The sequence below is a fragment of the Xiphophorus couchianus genome, chromosome 10, assembly GCF_001444195.1.
Source record: "Xiphophorus couchianus chromosome 10, X_couchianus-1.0, whole genome shotgun sequence".
NCBI classification, from domain to species: domain Eukaryota; kingdom Metazoa; phylum Chordata; class Actinopteri; order Cyprinodontiformes; family Poeciliidae; genus Xiphophorus; species Xiphophorus couchianus.
This window is the reverse complement of record NC_040237.1, coordinates 8,323,234-8,339,307: the sequence shown is the minus strand read 5'-3', so window position 1 is coordinate 8,339,307 and position 16,074 is coordinate 8,323,234. Positions and strand designations below refer to the sequence as shown.

The window sequence follows — 16,074 nt, the reverse complement described above, 5'->3', positions numbered from 1 at the left end:
GCTGTGTTTCTCTTTGTTGTGCATTGTACATTCTTGTAGATGTTTTGTTTGCTTTTCTTGATGACATGAATAAGAATAAATGATCACAACATAAGTTATCATGGAAGTGGTGTATGCACATCATAAAAACAGAATCTGAGGTTACAGTATGTGACCAACTCCTTTTATTTTAGGGGGAAAACCATTTAAACAAAATCAAATCCTGGGCAATATATCAAGATTGTTGTCTGAAATTTAGAAGTTCTTTAGAAGAAGCAACTTCTGTTATTAAGGTCACCTCAACAGCTGATAAAACAAATGAAATCAAGGACTTGTCACATGGAAGATGGTTTTCTGGTTAGATAAGACAAAGCATAAAGTTCTTATGTAGATGTTTCTCATAAATTTGTCAATAAAAGTTTGTCTTAGTGTAGTGGATCTAGAAATTAATGTGTTACTAAAACAGACACCCCCATTTTTGAAAAGATTATTTTAAGATGATTAGAACAACTGTCTAACATTAGCTGACTCATGTCAATGACTACCTAGTCAGTAGAGGGCGCTACTGTGAGTGAATGAACAAACGAGGAAACTTCTATAGTGTCTGCCCGCGCATGCGCAGTTAATAATAAACCGCTGCCAGCAGAGCAAGGCACAACGTATTAACGTGTCTGTTCCTCATCATTCACAGATCCACAGCGCATCCTGCCTGTGCATCGCTTGTGCCGGCCCAGATTCCCCCTAGGTCTGGGGCCGGTAACAATTGGGGGCTCGTCCGGGATCACCAGTGCCACCTAGTGGGGAGAGTGGGAACGGCTACAGAGAAAACCTGTGTCCAAAGCTTCAAGGAAGGCTGCAGTGCTGTGCGTCATCCAGAGAGTAGAGGTTACAGAGGTTAAAGATGGCTACCACAACCCCGCGAAGGATGCTGGTTTTCAAAATCCGAAAGAGACTGCTTGCATTGAGTATCAGTCAACTACAGGTCATCGCCAGTGCAATTGATGACGGATCGGGGCCGGACGCTGAGGGCCTTATGGCACTGAGTGAGCCAGAACTGTTTGATCTGATTGACGATTTCTTAAGAAGCGAGAAGCTAAGCGGCATGGAAGATGAAGGCATGTCTCAGATTCTTCACCTTGACGACATGCTCGATCACCTGTTACAAGACACGAATGAAGAAGATACGGTGGGGGAAGCGAGAGAAGTCAGTGAGGCTGCACCCCCTCAGGGGGAGGATACAGACACTCGTCGACGGATCAGTCCGACTACGGTATCCATGGGCTACCACCTGCTACCATCACCTGGAGAAAGAGACTTTCCCAGCCCTCAACCAACCACAGCCAGAGACGATAATGGACCCCCCAGGAACCTTTCCACCACATCGCCAGTTGAGTCCACCGCCAACAGCGCAGGCCTTCCTGGCCGTGCCAGCCTGTCTTCCAGTGTTGGTGAGCAGGTTGTAAAACTCACTGATGTAGCTGCTCTGTTTCCACGTAGAGAGTTTAAGATTTATGGTGGTCAGATTTCTGACACCGGGTCTGAAGTGTCCTACAGCAGCCTCTGTAAACAGATGGATCAAGGTTTACTGGAAGGGTTTAGTGAGACAGAAGTTATTCGCACTGTGTTTAAGATAACTAAACCTGGTACGTTCAGGGAGATGTTGACTAGCAAAGATGATCTTACTATGAGTGAGTTAAAAAGGTTTCTCCGCTCTCATATTAGAGACAAAAACGGGACCGAACTTTTTCAGGAGCTTAGTACTGCTAGACAGCAAGACAAAGAGGCCCCACAGCAATTCTTTTATCGTATCATGGGTCTAAAACAGAGGATTATTTTTGAGTCACAACAGCCAGGTGCAGATTTTTGTTATGATAAAAAACTCGTCCAAGGTACATTTCTTCCCACTCTTTACCAAGGGTTAAATGAGAAAAATAGCCATGTAAGATGTGACCTGAAACCTTTTCTCACAAACTTACAGGTTACTGATGACCTTCTCTTAGAACAGATCACTAAGTCCACTGGTGAGGAGACAGATAGGTTGAAACGCCTTGGTACAGTGACTAAAACCCGACCAGTGTCTGTAAATGTGGCTCAAACTGACCAGACTAAACCGACCGCTGTTGATGCTGAATTACAGGCTAACCGTGTTGCTATTCTAGAACTGACTGCACAGGTGAACTCGATCGCTCAACAAGTTGCCCGCGTTGTCAAACCTTTAGAGCCTGTGACCAATGGGAGTCCTTGTTCCCCCTTCACCCGGCCCTCAAATCGATCCCAGATATCAGCTGAGAACAGAGGCAGATGTCAGGAGTGTGTGCAAAAGAACATTAGGAGCTGCCCACACTGTTTTGTTTGTGGCCAAGAAGGTCATAGAGCAGTTGGATGTCTGCAAAGAAAGGTGTCGGTAAACGAGAGGAGGTCACAGGAATGAGGCTGCCCGTGACCGTCGCCAGTAACAAGCCTCCAGCACAGGTTAACTCAGTTGAAACCGCAAACCCAGTAGACTCAACTACACTGCTGTCCCAGCCCACATCTAGAAACCGTGTAGCACAATTAATTGGCAAGCGATGTATGGTCTCATGCGCAGTGAATGGAGTCCCACTTCAAATGCTGCTTGACTCAGGGGCTCAGGTGACCATGGTGGGGAGAGCACGGGTAGATGAAGCGCTACCCAGTGTTAATATACAGCCACTCTCATCCTTATTCCCAGACCAACCGCTTGAAGTATCTGCAGCTAATGGCACCACGGTTCCGTTCGACGGATGGGCTTATGTTGACTTACAGATACGTAGTAAGAGCCATGGACACGTTGACATTCAAGTACCCATATTAATAAGTCAGAGTTGTGTTAATGGTCCCCTTTTAGGTAGCAATGTCATTGCAGAGATGATTGAGGAAAACAAAGAACAGGTAGATATTGCTGCCATACTGAAGGAAGCCATGAGTCTCAGTGAACAAACAGTGGAAACTCTGATCTCCATCCTCCAGATATTGTCCCCTGATGAAACACCTTCCCCTTGCCCTGTGCGAGTCGGAAAGAAAGGACTAACAATCCCTGCTGGTCAAATCTGTGAGGTGAGGTGCAGAGTCAGAGCATGGCCACAGAGTGGAACAATGCTATTTGAGCCCAGCCTAGAGAACAACTGTCCTGAGGGTTTAGACCCACTTCCTACTTTAGTCAACGTCCCCTCAGGCGCATCAAAAACTGCGAAAATCCCCCTTCAGAACTTCACCAAACATGACATCTATCTGCCACAGAGAACCATATTGGGCACAATTGAGGGAATTAGTGAGGTAAAACCTATTACCCATTCTCCCAGCAATCCGAAGCAGACAAACAGTTTCACTGTTCAAACCTGCTCTGCTCTGATTAGAGAAAAATGGCATCCACCTATTGAACTGTCACACCTCGAAGAGGATGAACAAAACATTGCCAGAGAGATGTTATATGAGGAATCAGATGTCTTTGCCAAGGATGATGCTGACATCGGTTGCATCCCAAAATTGAAACTCAAAATCCAGCTTAATGATGAGACCCCTGTTCAAAAGCGCTATAATGCGATCCCCAAGCCCCTGTACGGAGAAGTAAAAGAATATGTGCGGAAATTACTTGACCATGGCTGGATAAGAAAGTCCACCTCACCGTACTCATCTCCCGTGGTCTGCGTACGAAAAAAAGATAAGAGCCTACGTCTGTGTGTCGACTATAGGGCGTTAAATCGGAAAACTGTCCCAGACCGTCATCCGCTGCCGCGCATTCAGGACCTGCTGGACAACCTGGGGGGCTACTCCTGGTTCTCCATACTCGACCAGGGCAGTGCTTACCACCAGGGTTTTGTCGATGAGAGTTCCAGGCACCTGACCGCCTTCAGTACCCCTTGGGGATTATATGAGTGGCTTCGCCTCCCTTTTGGCCTTACCAACGCCCCAGCGGCTTTTCAAAGATGTATGGAGGGCGTACTTGATGGTGTGAGGGACGAATGCTGCTCCCCGTATCTGGATGATGTACTTTGTTTTTCCAAATCATTCAATGACCACGTGGAGGACTTGAGGCGGGTGCTCCGTCGGCTACGGGAACATGGCATTAAGCTACGCCCAAAGAAATGCGAACTGTTCAGACGACAAGTGTGATACATTGGGCGCCTAGTGACAAGTGAAGGTATCCAGATAGATCCTAAAGACCTGGAAGCAGTGTTGCAACTTAAAGAAAGAGAGCCGAAGAATGTGGGGGAAGTCAGGGGTCTGTTAGGCTTTCTTAGCTATTATAGATCGTTCATACAAGACTTCTCAAGAATTGCACGACCTCTGTGTCAACTCATAGAGGGTGCCAGGCAGCCAAGCCAGAAACCTGTCACAGGTAAAAGCACCCCAGCCAAACAAAAGGTGTTGAAGTCTGGGCCGCTTCTCTCCAATACACCTGTCCAGTGGACTTCTGGACACACTGCTGTTGTCACTCGCCTTGTGGACATGCTAACCAATCCACCTGTTTTGGCCTACCCCGACTATAATTTGCCCTTTGTACTGAACACCGACGCATCCAATGAAGGGCTGGGGGCTGTGCTTTATCAGCAGCAGGGAGGCAAACTTCGTGTGATTGCTTACGGATCCAGAACACTTACACCAGCTGAAAAAAATTACCACCTCCATTCTGGTAAGCTGGAGTTTTTGGCCTTGAAGTGGGCAATCTGTGACAGGTTTCGGGATTATCTCTATTATGCACCTACATTCACCGTGTATACAGATAATAACCCCCTTACTTACGTCATAAGTACAGCCAAGCTCAATGCGGTTGGACATCGCTGGGTGGGTGAGTTGGCAGATTTTCACTTCACCATAAAATACAGGCCAGGCAAGGCGAACGCTGACGCCGACACCCTGTCACGTTATCCAGTACAGCTGAAGGGTCACGTATCAGAGTACACGGAAACCCTCCCCCCTGAAGTTGTTTCCACTATATGGCAGGGGAGCAAGGCTGTAGCTCAGAAGGATGTGCCATGGATGGCTGCACTACATCTCCATTCTGGTGATGAAGACGACTCTGTGACGGTCCCCATCATCACCCCAGAAGACATCCGAGTTGCTCAAATGGAGGATGAAGCAATCAATGAGGTGATGACACTGAAGAGGAGTGGATGGAACCCCAATGGTAAAGGTAAAAGACGGATGGGACAAGAGACAAGGAGACTTGTACATGAATGGACCAAACTCAAACTGGACAAAGGAATTCTGTACAGACATACAGGAAAATGGAAACAGCTCGTTCTTCCAAGTAAGCTAAAGGCGACCGTGCTCAAACATCTGCATGATGACATGGGACATGTCGGAGCTGACAAAGTCATCCACCTAGCAAGGCAAAGGTTCTATTGGCCATTCATGCAGCGGGAAATAGAAGATCATGTCATCCGCCGGTGCTCTTGTATTAAGCAGAAAAAACCCACTGTCCCAGAAAAGGCGCCTATGGGGTCACTTACAACTAGTGCTCCGTTTGAGCTTGTTTCTATTGACTACCTGCATCTGGAGCCAAGTAAGGGAGGATTTGAGTATGTATTAGTCTTGGTCGATCATTTTACACGCTTCGCGCAAGCGTACCCAACTAAGAACAAGTCAGGCAAGACGGCAGCTGAGAAAATCTTCAGTGATTTTATTCCCCGTTTCTCTTACCCTCAGATTTTGCACCATGACCAGGGACGGGAGTTTGAGAATAATCTATTCCAGCGGCTCCAACAGCTGTCTGGCATTGCTCACTCTCGTACTACCCCATACCACCCGCAGGGGAATCCGGTCGAACGGCTGAATAGAACGCTGTTACAGATGCTGCGCACTCTCCAAGAGGAAAGGAAAACTGAGTGGAAAGATTATTTGCCCCATATAGTCCATGCGTACAATTGTACGAAACATGAAGCCACCGGCTATTCGCCATTCTTTCTCCTCTATGGAAGAGCCCCACGCCTGCCCATCGACTTAGTCTTTGACCTGGGGACAGAGGAAGAAGTGCCAAGTCGCGAGGAATATGCACAGAAATGGGCTACTCGAATGCAAGAGGCTTATAGGATAGCCTCAGAGAATAGTCGTAACAGCTCAGTTAAAGGAAAAAAATACTACGACCGTGGTGTTAAAGGAATTGCACTTCAGCCAGGAGACCGCGTGCTTATCAGGAACCTCTCAGAGAGAGGTGGCCCTGGCAAACTCCGTGCTTATTGGGAGAAGACAGTGCACAGAGTTATTGAAAGGATGGGGGACAGCCCTGTGTACAAAGTTCAAGCTGAAAAGGGAGACAAAACTATCCGTGTACTCCATCGTAACCTTCTCTTATCTGTTAATGACTTGCCATTCGAACAAGATGAGCAATCTTGTCATGCACAACGGCAACAAATAAAGCAGAGACACAGACAGATGAGCAACAGAGAAGTAGATGAGCAAGATTCTGATGGTCCTGTTGAAGAGGAGGGATATGTGTACAATCCCCGACGGCTGCCTGTGTATACAAGGAGAACAATAAGACATCAGGAGCCTCCATCTGATACACTCGGCAAGCTCAGAGTAGGGGCACAAGAATTCCAACCTCAAAGACGTGCATCAGCTTCAGGTGCTGAGTACAGGCAAATGGAATCTGCTCCCATGGTCGTACCAGCATCAGCACCAGCACAACTACAGGATGACACACCGTCAGCTGAGAATGTCCATGAACAAACTGGAACAGTTGATCGAGCAGATAATCCAGGTCAAGGAATGCCAGAGAGGATGGTTGAGCCTGATAGAGAGTCACAAGGTGGAGAGCTCCTAAGGAGGTCCACCCGCAGGGTACAACCCAGAGAGAGATTCACTTATGACCAATTTGGGCAGCCGTCATACCAGCCCTGGCGACACGGAGTGAATGCTATGTTCTCCTTTGTTCCTTACCCCATGACTCCGTACCCCGTCTTACTCGGAACAGACTACTACTCTACTCCAACTGTGTGGACTCATTAGACAGATGACTTCTCCTAGACTATTACCTGTCTAGGTTATTTCTTGTTGGTGTAGTTCTGGATGTCCGGAGACATCTCTTGAAGTGGGGGTGAGTGTAGTGGATCTAGAAATTAATGTGTTACTAAAACAGACACCCCCATTTTTGAAAAGATTATTTTAAGATGATTAGAACAACTGTCTAACATTAGCTGACTCATGTCAATGACTACCTAGTCAGTAGAGGGCGCTACTGTGAGTGAATGAACAAACGAGGAAACTTCTATAGTGTCTGCCCGCGCATGCGCAGTTAATAATAAACCGCTGCCAGCAGAGCAAGGCACAACGTATTAACGTGTCTGTTCCTCATCATTCACAGATCCACAGCGCATCCTGCCTGTGCATCGCTTGTGCCGGCCCAGATTCCCCCTAGGTCTGGGGCCGGTAACATTAGCAGCAAGCTATTTAGTTCTAAACAGAACATTGATTATTACTGCAATGCAAAGTTTGAATCCATGAGGCAAAGCATTGCTGTGCAATGTTCAAAGTCCATGGGTAATTTTAACACCATTGTAAAAGTAATTCAAAACAGAGAAACCAATTAAAGAAAATACTTTGTCAGTTGTTCAACCATGAGTGTTTTTAGTTAAAGAAAGAAACTGCTAAAAAAAATCACTTGATCTTTGCAGGCTAACTTCACATTCCTTTGTTGAATCTGGTGGACAAATCAGCTGGTGAGGTCCTATCATCAAATACAAAGAGGCAATCTTCTTTAAAATAATGGAGTATGGAATGAATGATGGGAGCCAATAAGCCATGAAAGGAAATAGATTTACATCATGATTATAATTTAAAATGGAAGCTGAGTTTGTGGTCAATGTAGAGTACAAATATACATTAGAAAATCAGACTCTGTGTGCAGCTCAGCGAGCACTCCTCAATATCACCAAAATAATGGGATCCCAGAGTTTGGTAATAGTTTTTGCACAGTGAGAATTCTTTTGTTTTCTTCTTCTTCTTCAAAAATATGCTTATAAAAGAATGGTCATTTGCCCTCTTGGAAATTCTCCACCAGCTGGTTTTTTCCATCATATTTGTTTAACGCCACAGTCGTAGATGCTTGACAGATGACATATGACTTAATTAGTGATTTTTAATCCTTTAAATTTCCTGTCAAAAAAATTAAGCACTTGTAAGGATCCCATTATTTGATGAGAAAATGCCAGGAGAAATGAAAACCTATCTTTCCAAATGATAGTGATTGAGTTCATAGTCAGAAGATTGTGGAAGAGCATTCTCACGTGGGCAATTTGTTATAATATCTTCATCTGATAACAGTCATTTTTTAATCGTTTTTCCCCTACAGTCTCTCCTGGTTCCAAAGTGGGTGTCGAATGAGAATCTTGTGAATTTCCTGAGAGAGTTGTTCCACTAATGGCTTTTTAATCACCCTGAAAATCACTAGATTCACCGTAGGGCCCACTCTCCTTTTACTTGTAATGCACTCTGTTATTGTTTCTTCGTCAACAGGTTGACGAATTCAATGTTTTCACCACTTAAAAGTTTATTTATTTCATACTTATGTCACACTTTGTGACACAGCAACAAAATGACATTGGCATAAAATATAAAATGTTGGAGGAGCCAAAAATCATGATGCTAGTTAAAAATTGCAGCAGCTTTTTATAGCATATACCATCATTTTGTTAAATTTTATGATTAAAATGAACAAAAGAAGCACGAAAAATAAACTGTGAGCTGAAGGCAGACAGTCAAGAATCTCAGTGAAAGTCTCCAAAAAGTAATAAAGTCTAATTTTGAATCCCAAATACACAATAAGTATCCAGCACATGAGCTTCCAGGTGATAGGACAAAACAAAATAGTGCATAACTACAAAGGGCAAAGAAAATCATATATCGACATCCTTACTCTGACACCCTTAAGTAAAATACAGTGCCACCAAATGTCTTCAGATGTCACCTGATTAATCAACACACTTTACGTGTGTTTAATCCCAGTACTAATAGAGCTGTTGCAAGGGGTTTACAAAGGAACTAGATGTCAAGTTTGCTGATGGCAACACAGTGATTGGATGCATTTCAAAGGGTGACAAGTTAAATCTTTCTCAAGATTTAACTTGAAGGAAAGGTTGTGAATGCTATTGAAATGAACTGTTCAACTAGCATTGGGGGTTTTTGCAAAGAAATTAAACAACTCACTTTGTCTGGGTGACCTTAACGTATTTCATATTACATTGTTAATGGGTAGAGGCAAACAAAATGTGGGTGACAATACAAATAACCTCTACCATGTTACACAATTTCTCCTGCACCTAGCACATTTTTTAATTCTGTTGACTTTTACAGAGAACCTTTGCTAAATACCCTGGGAATGAGGATAAAAGTAAGCATAGCAAGATTCCAAGAAGACTTTTTAAACTCGACTTCAACGCAATATGAAGACTGTGGCCTTAAGTTTGGCTTATGAAGGACAATCTGGAATTAGTTCAGGAAGTGAATTTTTATGGAGTAAGCAATGTTGCACAGGTCTACCAGCTTTATGGCCCAGTGTTTGTCCTGTAAGATCATCCATAATTCATCCAGCAGGCTTGCACTTGCCCCAGTGCCTTTAAAGAGTGAGTTCGGCTCAAAGGGTGTGGGTGAATGGCATAAACAGTTTAATAGCATCTGTCCAACCTTCTTTGGTTACTTTTGCACTATGATAAGTTGTTGTTCTATTTGTGCTACACAACTACTCTGGGGAAAGGGGCTTCCAGACATCCCACTGCAGTCAGTGGAAAAGCCATGTACAACCTTGCTGCTTCCATAGGATATAAGAAAGACAACAGTTGCCAATTACTGCTAAATTAATGCAAATAATTAATCGATAAACAGCAGCTTACAGTTTCCTGATCTAAATTGCGCTCTGTGTGCTATCACAATGGAAATTTAGAATGAGAAAAGCAATTACTTTCATGAAGTAATTATTACTAGGATTTTAAGGCCAGCTCAACCCAAAAATTAAGTCCATCATTTAGCAGTGAGAAAGAATATTCTCCAGTGGAAACAACCTCTCACACCAAACATCAACAACAGTGGCAGATGGGTGATGGTTTGGGATTGTTGTGCAGGAGATTCCCATATAAATGCGTTTTTGTTAAGATCTTTTTAAATACTATTGTGCATTTGCTTTTAATTGTCTGCATAAACTAATGTAAATGTATCTTTTTATCTTTTTTTACTATGCTTTGATCTAAAGTTTTCTTGTTATGCTATTAAGGCTTTCTTTGTTAAGAACTTTGATTGTTCTCTGTAAAATGGGCTACATTATAAATTTACTGAAGTTTGTAGGATCTGGGCATCTTATAGCTATTTAGTTTACCTTAAACTCTTATGTAAATCAAAATATTCTGCAGTCAAATATAAGCCTAGCTGAGACTGGCCCATGAACACAATAAAGAAAAATAAAACATATTCTCAAAACACAACTTAGCAGTGGAAGTGACTTGTGATCCTGACTCCAGGCTGAGTGTAAAAGCATGGCCAACCAGTCGATCAAATTAAAGTGCAGAAATGAAACTTTAAAAATAAAAATAATTGCCTTGTTTCACTGGTAATCAACCTATGTAAACAGAACAACTTTCACTTGCTGCTTACTTCCACGATGTGTAGTTACCGAACAAATGTTGTAACAGTGAGATGTTCCCGGTTTCAGGATCAGAAGCCATATTTTAAATTGCTTTATTCCTATCTTTTTCTGTTTTTAACCTTCCGAAGGATCTACTGACGTCTCAAAATGCATCACATATTTATTCATATTTATTTTACTTTCATTTCAAAGCGACATGTTTGATAATGTCAATAATGTCAATAATACATTGACATTATTCGTCAATGTATTGGTTTTATCTACTTGTATCTTTATGATGGTAAAGCATAAATATGTATATGTTTTCCAAGTGGATTGACATTGATCTTAAACAAACTATGTCAAGATACCCAGTGGGGTTCTTAACTTCAGGGGCCACTAATATAAAGAGCCTCTTCAACTTATTGCTATTAAGACAGTTAGTTTTCAAAATGACTAATAGCATTCATGGAAGCTTTTTTCCCTATAAAACTGGATAACATAATAACATTAAGACTCAAACATCTGAAATTGTGCTACCCGGAAAGAACCCACATATGCACAGGGAGAATATCCAAACTCCATGCAAAAAGACGCTGGGCTGGGATTCGAACCCGAGACTTTCAGGCTACTAAATGTGCCACTGTCCAGCCCAACATAAAGTCTATCTATATGTAAAGAAAATCAAATAAAAATTTTTAAAAAGTATTGCACAAAAAGAAAAGTTGGCAGAAGGGCCTTGGTGGAATATACTGTATAAATAAGTTTGATTAACATGTGAGAAAACAATTTGTTCAATTCCTTCTAAATTCATAACCACTGTGTAGCGCTGAATGGGTATCAGCGAATCATTAACTGGCTTCTTTGCCACCGACTGACAAATGATGTCCAATCAGGGTCTCACGCCTGAACTAATCACAGGCACAGGCTGCAGCGCCAGCCATCAATTCAAATTTATCCATATGAGCCAGAGTGGCAGTATGTAATGCTCATGTTCATGTTTAAGGACAGTCTTGTTAGAATATTTAAGTTCTTGCTGAAAAAGAAATATCTTCCTTTGATGGATAAAACAATTTCTCAGCATCACTGTCATAATAAATGAGATTTTCTGTGAACTCAAAACATCAAGAAGACATTAGTAATTATTTTTCTTTTTGGAACTAAAGCACTTAAAATTAAAAGCAATATTTGGGGCTGCTTTTTCCTATCAGATTCCATGAAACATATTGGTATGAAGTGACCTAATTTTCCCTCAGAGACCCTTAATATTTCTTTTCATTAATATTCTTTTTGATCTCAACCCGAGCAGCTATTTTTACACAGCTCCACTCCTCCCCGGGACAAAATTTTTGTTATCACTGTTTTGCACTTTAAAAAAGGTCCTGCAAAAGGTTTTAATGTGTCCATGACCTTCGGGGAAGTCATTGACTAAAATTTACCTCTAGGTTTTACATTTGTAATCTCCAGGTGCACAAAACTGGATTTCAGAGCACAGTTTTTAAGGAACTGAATACAATTTTTTTTTTCAGTGGTGGTCAGCTGAAAAGATGACAATTTGTTTCAGAAAATGCTATACTAAAATCTTTAGTTTGCTCATTGAGGTGATTTATTCAGTTAACTTCATTATTTATGTATCTGGATTGACTTGTTTGTGGAACTACACAATAGAGGGATGAATTGAATCATTGAATTTTTGTCCTCTGATCTTATTATTGTTCATTGACTGTTGCACTAATCTGCTTTTGTAGAGCTCACTCAATGACCCCCCACAATATTTCCATCACGTTTGGATTTTGAATGGCCAGTTAAAACAGCTTGATTCATTTCTTTTTTGGCTATTGTGCTGTTGATTAGCTGCTGTGATTGGCATCATTGTTTGGACCTAGCTTCAGTTGTTGGAAAGATGGCCTCGTATTTGACTGTAGAATGCTTTGGCGTAGACAGATCCTGTCTTCAGTTTTTGTTACAGCACTTTCATTCAATGACTTCCAAGTAAATGGTAATTTACCAGAATTTGAAGAAATAGGCAATACACTTTTAACCATTGCTCTATTTTACCTCACAAAATTCATCAGCACGGCAAAGCATCTCACATTACAATTTTACTTTATGTTCTGATCCCTCCCAGTTTCCAAAAATCAGAAGTAAATGGAAAACAGAGATGGTAACTCAGTTAGATGAAAAGAAGTTAAATTTTTTTTTCCTATGTGCATGCCTCAGCGTGATGTAATATTATAAACATTATTCCAAACATGGAATCTCACAAATCACCATTCAATGCATCATAAGGAAATGGAAACAGTATTGTTTTCCATTTTCAAAACTATCAAGAAATCAGTGCCCTCTACATTGGCAGGCATCACATAACATGGGTATTTTATTTGAAAGCTAAATGTTTGCTTATGTATTTATATTAAATTAAAAGCCCATTTACTGCCCCCCTTATACCTCCAAAGTAAGCCATTGCCCCCCAGTTAAATTATACTGGAGTGAGTCTGATGCAAAATACCCTTTTGAAATATTTATTACATCAAATTTGAACATTGTAATGTGATGAAATGTAAACATTTTCAATAGTGGTATTTCAGTTAGAGTTCAATAACTAATAGGATTTTTTACTGAAGTGCTTATTAGGAGAGATTAATTAAATCAACATGGTGACCGTTTCATGCAGTGTAACAAGGCGGCCTTTTGCGACTGGGTTTTACAGTGAGGATGAACAGTTGAGGCAGAGTCAGGTGGAACAGCAGTTTATTCTTCTCACAGCATCAATAATCATTTCACAGGTAAAACTTCAGCTTTAAATAGTCCCAGCTGTGATGGACCAAACCACCTTTAATTCACAGGGGAGACAGAAAAGACAGGTGAGTCACTTCATATTAGCACTCCACACTTAACAGATTATGCACAAACATTTGCTCAGTTTTACCCACCAGCAGCTCATTGCTGAGTAACAATTATCCTCCCTTCACAGGCAATCACCTCACTTCTCAATGAGGAGCAGCTGTGCAGAGCCCAGAACAAAAGGCTACATGCTAATCACTAAAATACTCAATAAATACAATTAAAACTTCTTGTGTGCAAATTGTTATTTATGTGCAAATCTATGCTTAAAGTGCAGAGCTAAATAAAGTGCTTGTTAATAAAGTGCAAAAAGTGCTTTTAAAAGTGCTATACAGTGATGTAAAAATAGTCCCAGTAATGAAGATCTCTTCATTACATGCAGGGAGAGCACATCAAAATATTATAAGATGTAAATATATCTAAGGGTTTTTTCTAATAAATTATCTCTGGTGCAGATGACATTATTAACACATGGTGTTTGCACCTTATCTGGATTGGTGGAGAAAATTATGTAATTTCTTACACCAATCCAGGTGTATTCTTACACAATCGGTGCTATGTATTTACCGTTTAATACATATACAAGAAACAAGAAAAAAGGAATGGTGATTTATAATAAGGCTTTATAATAAGGCTGGTTATAAATGCAAGAAATATGCACATGTGAAGATGTCAGAAATTACTGTAGTGGTATATTTTTAGACTCCCTTTTTCAGATGTTTCACAGTCAGTGCAGCACAGTTGCAGAAAGGATAAATAGACCCATTTTCAGATTATAAATATCTCAACTCACTATATCAATATAACGGTGGAGAGATTCGATGAATATTCAGAGATGCAACAGAAGTAGGTGGAAAGTGAGAGATTTCAAAATACCATCTTATAGCAGTAGAAATGCAACAGTAATAGAGGCACAAAAGGTACTGTGCTGCTGAAGTGATTTTGGCATTTGAACATAGATTTTGAGCCCCATCTTCCCAAAGTGCCCTCTAGCTATTTTATAGTTTAATCGGGGTGTTTGAAGATGGCCTTATCTCATTCTGTAATAACTCCCATTGCCCTCAGAATTCATATTAATATTTTTTTGGGTACAGATCATCTAATTACCAGTAGCAAAGAACAGCTGGAAGGTACATCCATTAGAAGAGCTAATGAGCCAATGGTAATAAAAGCAGTGAGTAAGATATAGACATCATGCAGACATGGGATATTCCTTATTAGCATAATAGAATCGGTCCTATTTGACTGTCTGTCCCCCCAACTCTCTATTCCCTGAAAAAAAGAAAGAAAAACATGGAACAATTAAAAAATGAAACAATTCTACAATGCATTGTTTTAAATGTATATGTACATTTGAAACAAAAGCCTAATGTGCATATACTAATGTAAATGTACATTAGGCTTCCCCCTCTTTATAGACAAACTACTTTTTCACTTAGCAAGTTGCAGAGAAACCATATACATTCCACCCTTCTACTGTCTGAACAGCTTGAGAATAAATGAACTCCTTAAAACCTTATTCTTAGTGGTTTTTCTTATTATGACAACATAATCACAGTTCTATTGTCACAGCTCATGACAATAGAATATTTTATTTATCATTTAGTGGTTGCCAAGGACGTTTTAGTTGGATATTCCTCTTCATTAAACTCCTACAGGAAAGAATCAGCACATTGTCCTAAAGTCTGCTGAAAAATATAACTACTTGAGATGTATTAGGTGGAAGCTTTGATCAGCTTTGATTTTTACTGCTACAGACCAGGCTCAGCAGCATTGGGGGGCACTGCAGAGTCAAATATGCCTGCCCTGGATGGGAAGTTATTGTTTTGGGGGAGTTTTTTTTTTTTTTTTTTTTTTTTCAGAGTGGCCACCTTTTATTTTTTCTTTCTCCATTTTTCAGTCATACAATTCAACCTATCACTGAGTGATGGCAACATGCTAGCCAACTACAGGTAAAGAGGAGTGGGTCAGGTCAATGATTCATAAAGACCTGGTTCTTTTAAGTGCAAACTTTTTTCCTTATCCCTTTGAAACTGACAAACAAGGGGAGAAAAGCCCTTTATCACTCAATAAAAATGTTTTCTTTTAACTATTTGACTGAATCAATAACAATGGTGTTAAAATGGAGCATTAAACCTGTGTAAACACTTGCAATGATGACACTAATCCACTAAACAGATCTTACTGAAATTAATTCAACTGTTCTAACTTTGTGGAAATGATCCAAATGTTTCTGAATCCCCACAATAAGATTAAAGTTATGAGTTAACAATAGCTTCAATGTGGTGACATTTACGTTTAGATTAAAGTTATGTACTATAATTAGATATACCAGCTATAATCCCCTTATCCATTTAATTATTCAGGCTTACTCGAAGCTTATTTAACATTTGACAGTTATTAAATCAAATAAACTTTTGATCTTGAATAGCTCCTGATTGTGAACTTCTGTTCAGAATGGAAGGTTTCCAGTATATCTACTTAAAATGGATGAGTTAGAGAACAATTTTATTTTTAAAAATGTACTTTTTTGGCTATTGATATCTTTGGTGTCCAATCAGTTCATCTGAAATATCTGAGAGATAAAGGACAACTTTTTAATGACAAATTATGTCTTGTCTTTCTCTTTTAGACTGCAGTTTTGATTTAAGAGTAGCTAGTGACGAATTTGTAACGAA

At 40.7% G+C, this 16,074-nt stretch overlaps 1 protein-coding gene across 1 annotated transcript; it reads left to right on the top strand.

The window, feature by feature from the left end:
• The first annotated feature begins 880 nt into the window (after positions 1–880).
• LOC114152417 (uncharacterized) lies at positions 881–4,110 on the top strand. Its single transcript, XM_028030321.1, has 2 exons — positions 881–1,622; positions 2,567–4,110. Exons 1-2 carry the CDS (start codon positions 881–883, stop codon positions 4,108–4,110), a joined length of 2,286 nt encoding a protein of 761 aa, XP_027886122.1.
• Positions 4,111–16,074: the final 11,964 nt, after the last annotated feature.